This window comes from Palaemon carinicauda, chromosome 37 (genome assembly GCF_036898095.1).
Source record: "Palaemon carinicauda isolate YSFRI2023 chromosome 37, ASM3689809v2, whole genome shotgun sequence".
Classification (NCBI taxonomy): domain Eukaryota; kingdom Metazoa; phylum Arthropoda; class Malacostraca; order Decapoda; family Palaemonidae; genus Palaemon; species Palaemon carinicauda.
Genome location: NC_090761.1, coordinates 27,140,155 through 27,147,654, shown reverse-complemented (window position 1 = coordinate 27,147,654; position 7,500 = coordinate 27,140,155). Strand labels below are relative to the sequence as shown.

Genomic DNA, 7,500 nt, shown 5'->3' with positions numbered 1-7,500 from the left:
CAAGTGTCGAAGAGTAGGAGATTGGATGTAAAATATGTCCAATGGTGCCAAAGAGAGAAGAAAATCGAATGTAAAATACGTCCAATGGTCTTAAAGAGTAGAAAATCGGATGTAAAATACATTCAATGGCGCTGAAGAGCATAAAATCGGATGTAAAATACGTCCAATGGAACCAAAGAGAGTAGAAAATCGGATGTAAAATAAGTCCAATGGTGCCGAAGAGTAGAAAATCTGATGTAAAATACGTCCAATGGTGCTCAAAGGGTTAATATCCTTACACAATACTGTATCTATCAAAGGTAAATGATTTGACACACTTGTTTCTGTTCAATCAAATCCTCTGACACCTGTGTCACTATTTCAATCTGCACCCTATCAGTTACTGCCTACTTGCCAACGCTTTAATATCTTTCTTCAACAGTAACTTATCCCCATGTCCCTTAGATATAGGTAAAAGTATTCGACGCCTTGATTTCTTTAACTCTCCCCTATCCCTATGTCCCTTGGATAAGGGTAAAAGTATTTGACCCCTTGATTTCTTTAAAACTACTCTATTCCCATGTCCCTTAGATAAGGGTAAAAGTATTCGACCCCTTGATTTCTTTGAAATTTTACTTTTACTGACATAAGTTACTCATCATATCTTGGAGATTTTCCAAAATACAATTTCTTTTCCTTTAAAAATATAAAACATTATTACATACCTGTACGAGATTATTAAGGTCCCCTTGTAAATTATTGTTTTCTTCCTTCAAGCGCATATTACTCCTCTCGAAGCTCACAAGTTTTTCTCCTAAGCCATGGGCCTCCTTCTCCAATTCCATTTTCCCTGCTACCAAGCTGGACACCTGAAAATAAAAGATTACTTAATGTTTTATATCAAGACAGCTGCTCGTTAGTACATTAAAACTAAAAACTCCAATGATTAGGCAAACTAAAAGAATTCAAACTGTGAAACCTCCCAGGTATTATATTATGTTCTTGTTAGAGTTGAATATTTAAACTTTTGTCTATAATGTTTACAGATTTTAATAGCATAAACACTGATACAAAAGCTCTTTAAACACAGATACTTAACTAAAGGAATGAAGCAAACAAATCAGTAGATACAACCACCTGAATAACAGTTTAAATTTTCTCAAGTTCTTTTTATTAGAATGAATACCTTACAATGTTTATACTCTGGTGTATCTGTCAAAAATTATAATTTCCAAACTACACATCCTGGAAATCTCCAGATTCCAGTTCCTCTACTTTTTATTTTGGATATGCTAATCGTTAATCCTTCAATGACTATATCCTAAAAACTAAAGCATCTGGTACTAGTGTTTTAACTAATTTATCCTATCTAATCTTATCCACAAAACCATATTCTTAATCAAAATTAAGGATTATAGTACCTGTTAATCCCCTCCATAAAAATGCTTCAGATATTAACAGTAAAAATCATCACCTTCATCATCATCTCTTATGCCTATTGACGCAAAGGGCCTCGGTTAGATATCACCAGTCGTCTCTATCTTGAGTTTTTAATTCAATACTTCTCTACTCATCATCTCCCACTTCACGCTTCATAGTTCTCAGCCATGTAATCCTGGGTCTTCCAACTATTCCAGTGCCTTGTGGAACTCACTTTCTATATTTTATTACATGTAAAAGACTCATCTTGAAAACAATTTGAACTGCTGTAGTTAGTATATTGCACACACACACACACACATATATATATATATATATATATATATATATATATATATATATATATATATATATATATATATATATGCATACATACATACATACATACATATATATAACTACTGCACATATATATATACATAGATATTATCCTCATAAAGGGCCTCAGTTATATTTCGCCAGTTGTCTCTATCTTGAGCTTTTAATTTAATACTTCTCCACTCATCTCCCACTTCATGCTTCATAGTTCTCAGCCATGTAGACCTTGGTCTTCCAACTCTTCTAGTGCTTTGTGGAGCCCAGTTAAACGTTTGGTGAACCTATCTCTCTTTTGGGAGTGCGAAGCGTAAAAATACAAAATCCAAAAACTATCATGTAAGAAAGGGGTAGTTATAGATTGAATCAAGATTGGGATAAAGGATAAGTAATACCTGGAGCTGATGATCCCTCAGGGAGACGCAGGACTCTCTGGTCGTGGCCGCCATCTTGGCCAATCTGTCTTCCAGAAGGGTGACTCGATCTGCTGCCTCCTTTTCTAGCTCCTCGACTGTGGCAACCAAGATGGCGTTTTGTTCTCCGAGATCTCTTACCCACGATTCCAGAACACACACCTTACTCTGAAATGAAAATAAAGATTGGAGAATTTGCATTGTATGATCTATCCTATAATAGATATTTTAGCATTTCAATTATTGTAGATCTAAACCTTGTGATATTACCAGTGACAGGGCAAGAAACAACTACTATTAATATTATTATTATTATTATTATTATTATTATTATTATTATTGCCAAGCTACAACCCTAGTTGGAAAAGAAGGATGCTATAAGCCCAAGGGCTCCAACAGGGAAAATAGCCCAGTGAGGAAAGGAAATAAGGGAGTAAACTATAAGAGAGGTTCAAGAACAATAACATTAAAATAAATCTGTCATATATAAACTATAAAAACTTCAAAATAAGACGAGAAAGCGAAAAAAGATAGAATAGTGTGCACTAGTGTACCCTCAAGTAAGAGAACTCTACCCAAGACAGTGGAAGACCATGGTACAGAGGCTATGGCACTACACAAGACTGGAGAACAATGGTTTGATTATAGAGTGTCCTTCTCCTAGAAGAGCTGCTTACCATAGCTAAAGAGTCTCTTCTACCCTAAACATAAGCTAAATTTTTAAGACTTGGGAATTCACATTGCACGATCCATCCAAAATCATACCATTTACCATTTCAAATACTTTAGATCCTAACCTTATGCCACTAGCAATGACAGGGCAAGAAAGAAAAGCTAAACCTTTGACCAGTTGCGATCAAGGGAATGTTTTGATTAATGTCAAGTGGCCATCTAAGACAAGGTTTGTTCAGGATATAAAAGTTTTACTTTTCATATATAGAGGAACTTTTAATTTATTCTAAGAATCCTTCAGATCAAAATCGACTAACCTTCAGGGCAGTTTTAAAAACACAAAACTCCTACTTTGTAAATACTGCAAATGATTAAATATTGTCTTTGAATGGATGGATGTATCAATTTGAGCTATACAGCCCGGCTCTGGGGCCAGTGAGCCCATTCGGTAGCCACGTGCAACTGAAGGACAAAGTAAAACTTAGAAGCTGGAGAGAAAAAAGGAAGAAAATGAATGGGAACAAAGGTAAGATACAAATATATAAAGCAATTCCAGCAGATAATGGCCAAAGGAACGTTGCATTAGCCTACAGTGCACCACGAGTGGTACACTGACGACCCTAGCCTCATTTAAAAGGTGACTATTGAAACCAAATCAAAACGAACAATGTTTACAAAGTTTAAATCGTGGTGGTGGCAAGTTAATTTTGATAGTCAATCGAAACCTTTAAAATTATCACATATTTTGGTGGAAAACTAATTTTTTTTTTCTTGCCTGTCAACTGCTGATGATAAGCTGGACCCACTTTCTGTATATCAGCCTTGGGATGGAGAGGGACACTGAACGGAAACAGCTCAGATTGGCAAGACCTTGACCTATATCACGTTATGAATGCTGCACATAAGATCACGACACCCAACGCCGCATATGGGCAGAGGCCATACTGGGATTGTGAAATTGAGCACCTTTCAAATCACAACAGCGCGATCCAGCAATATTGCAGCAAGGATAGTCAACAGATGTGCTGAATAGTAATTTGTTATGGCAATACGCAATCTTTCAATATCATTGATTAGTGTCAACTCTCGTAAAGAATGGGAAAAATATAACATTTGCAAGATAATATAAGAAAGCTTTAGTTGCTGTTGATATCATTCTCGTCTACAAAATTTGGAGAAATTTTAAATTCTATGCAATTTTTAGGTGTCCCGTACCTTCTGGTACTTCCAACTATAGGGATTTAAGATGAATACACGTTGACCTGTGGTCAGTTGTGGATTTTTAGTGATGGAACTTAATTTAAAGGTTTAAAGGTCGCTAATGAATGACGGAGGCAAGGGGCCGGATAATGCCCTAGGCCTAGAGACTGACTATACATACATAAAATCAGTGCCAAGCCCCTCTTCACCCACGCTAGGACTAGGGAGAGCCAGGCGATAACTGCTGATGACTCAGCACGTAAACCTATAGGCTCCCCGGAGTTCCCCATCTCTAGCTCGCAAGGATGATGAGGTTGCAGACACTACAAGAAACCATCGAGCTTGAACGCGTCTCGAACCCCCTTCCAGGAGATTGACAGGCATGGATGTTGCCAACACAGTATCCAAACTTCATCTCCTTGTGGATTATATTTTTAAATTGTTCCATGTTTTATGAATATTTAATTATGTATTAATGTACATTCTCGCATTTTCTTTGTTCACACTGAACTGTGTACTGCTTCTCTTATATAAGGGAAGCCTTGCTTGTGTTACATTTAACCCTTGATACAAAAGTTGATGGGGGCGAATTTAATTAACAACTGCATTCCGAGAGGTCGACTATAATAAAAAAAACATTTAGGTAATTATTTTTATATATACTGTATATAAAACGCACACACACATTTTACTGTGCACCTTGAAGACGGCCAATGTGTATTGATCGAAATATAGGGGTTTATTTCTATTTATTTTGTTTCTTTTATGGGCTTTTTTGAAAAAAAAAAAAACATGTTAAACTGTTCGATTACATTTAGAAGTTATATATATATATATCTATATATATATATATATATATATATATATATATATATATATATATAATGCATACATGTAATATATGCTCATACATATGAAGGGAGATAAAGGTATGTATATATATATATACATATTATATTCATATACTGCAAGCACTGACATCTTTCGCTAACACGTGAACACATCAGTTTCAAGTCAATCTAAACATGCCAGGAGAGATGACGCATCTAGAGAGTAAGACAAAGGTCCCTCAGACAGTATGCAGTGGTCCTATAATAATTGGGGTTTATTCTTATAATTGTCCATTTCCTTATTGCTCTCATATATATTCCGATGGACAAACTACAGGACTGAGCTCGAATAACAAACTACTCTCTCTCTCTCTCTCTCTCTCTCTCTCTCTCTCTCTCTCTCTCTCTCTCTCTCTCTCTCTCTCTCTCTCTCTTCGTAATAAAGGATAAACGAATAGGGAAACTGAATCAAAGCGAAGGAATAAATAAACGGTAGAACAGCGAAGAGCAGAAAATAGTCAGAGAGCAGTTGCATCAGCAGAGAGAGAGAGAGAGAGAGAGAGAGAGAGAGAGAGAGAGAGAGAGAGAGAGAGAGAGAGAGAGCAACTCAATGGCCGAGGATGAGTCATGGCTCGAAATAACACTCGAGTGAAAATCCCAAGAGAGGGAGAGAGTATCATACACACAGACAGAGGAACAAACGCATATATATACACACACACATACATATATACTGTATGTATATATATATATATATATATATATATATATATATATATATACATATATATATATATATATATATATATATATATATATATATATATATATATATATTTCGACTTATTGGTAACATCAACTAACACACACAGTAAGACGATAGCACTAGTTATAATCAAGTCGTTTTACATTTCATTTCCTGGCTATAATACCTATTTCATGTTCATCATGTCAGCTGTCATGATTTGTACACACGCGCGTACACACAAACACACACACACTTTTATATATATATATATATATATATATATATATATATATATATATATATATATATATACTGTATATGCGTGTGTTTGTACATATACAAGTGTGTTTGTATGTCTTAATCCAAGATATAAAAGATTAATGACTAAGTATGCCTCTTAATGAAATAAAACATATTATATATTGTATTCATACAAAATCTGGAGTCCCAACGAAGTAACCATTTTTATGAAATCACATTAATCTGATCTAGGATGATGTTTACTATTTCATAAATGTTTTTTTTTTTAATGCAATGCCCCATTTTAAAAACATAGAATATGATAGGTGTGTTTAAAGTCAGTTCTCGAAAAGTTGATATTGTAATATGTAGTATTTCATGTGCAGAATGTACAGTAATTCATTTTATGACAGACAAAATTTTAAAAGGCATATTTATAACAACAAAAAATAAAATGTCTGTATCTAAATATTATCTTAATATTGTTTTTAAACGGATGAAAATATAATAATTGATAGTACAAAAACAATAGGAAAATCCATTGTTTACGATATATCACGAAATATTTGGAAAATGTTTCACGGAAGATTTCTAGAAAATAGTCAAAGAAGAAACTAAAATGTTAAAAAAAATAAATTATAAAAGCATGATTACAAAAAAATATATAATAATTGCTGTGTGAATCACACGTAAAATTAAGTTTCTCATATAATGATAGAAATAATACACAAGATATAAACAAGAACAAAACCTCCACAACATCGTATCTCGTATATCATCTTATGACGTCATCAATCTGAGAAATGAATATTTACCTTCTTCTTTAAGGTCAGTGATCCTTAGTCCGAATGAGGCTAAATTTGAGGTGAGAGCAACATTTCTCAACAGCTTTGAGTCAACTGAGCATCCGTATACAGATGCATATGAAGCAATACAGAGAAAGGGAACTTGCCTTCGTTGCATGGAAGTGAAAGACCAATTCGCACTATATATATATATATATATATATATATATATATATATATATATATATATATATATACATATATATATATATATACGTATATACTGTATATATATATATATATATATATATATATATATATATATATATATATATATATATTATTATTAGCCAAGCTACAACCCTAGTTGGAAAAGCAAGATGCTATAAGCCCAAGGGCTCCAACAGGGAAAAATAGCCCAGTGAGGAAAGGAAATAAGGAAATAAATAAATGATGAGAATAAATTAACAATATATCATTCTAAAAACAGTAACAGTGTCAAATATGCATAAATATACAAATACATATACCGAATATTATGCGTAAAATCCACACAGTAACTTGATCTCCATATATATATATATATATATATATATATATATATATATATATATATATATATATATATATATATATATATATAATGATCATCATCATTATCATCTCCTCCTCCTAAGCTTATTGACGCAAAGTGCCTTAGTTAGATTTAGCCAGTCGTCTCTACCTTGAGCTTTTAAATCAATACTTCTAAACTCATCACCTCCAACTTCAAGCTTGATAGTCCTCAGCCATGTAGGCCTGGGTCTTCCATAGAAAATGCCTGAAGATTTTACTTGCTAAATATTTGCAGAAGAATATTTTGTTGACCCGAAGTTGAT

At 33.6% G+C, this 7,500-nt stretch overlaps 1 protein-coding gene across 15 annotated transcripts in view; it reads right to left on the bottom strand.

The window, feature by feature from the left end:
• Positions 1-7,500, bottom strand: part of LOC137629528 (putative leucine-rich repeat-containing protein DDB_G0290503) — a 227,452-nt gene that overhangs the window by 153,702 nt on the left and 66,250 nt on the right. For all 15 annotated transcript variants that reach the window (XM_068360916.1, XM_068360921.1, XM_068360917.1 and 12 more), the window contains exons 2-3: positions 2,130-2,315; positions 705-848 (exon numbers count right to left, since the gene is read on the bottom strand). In XM_068360916.1, the coding sequence (XP_068217017.1) occupies positions 705-848; positions 2,130-2,315 (330 nt within the window). The remainder of the gene's footprint in view (positions 1-704; positions 849-2,129; positions 2,316-7,500) is intronic.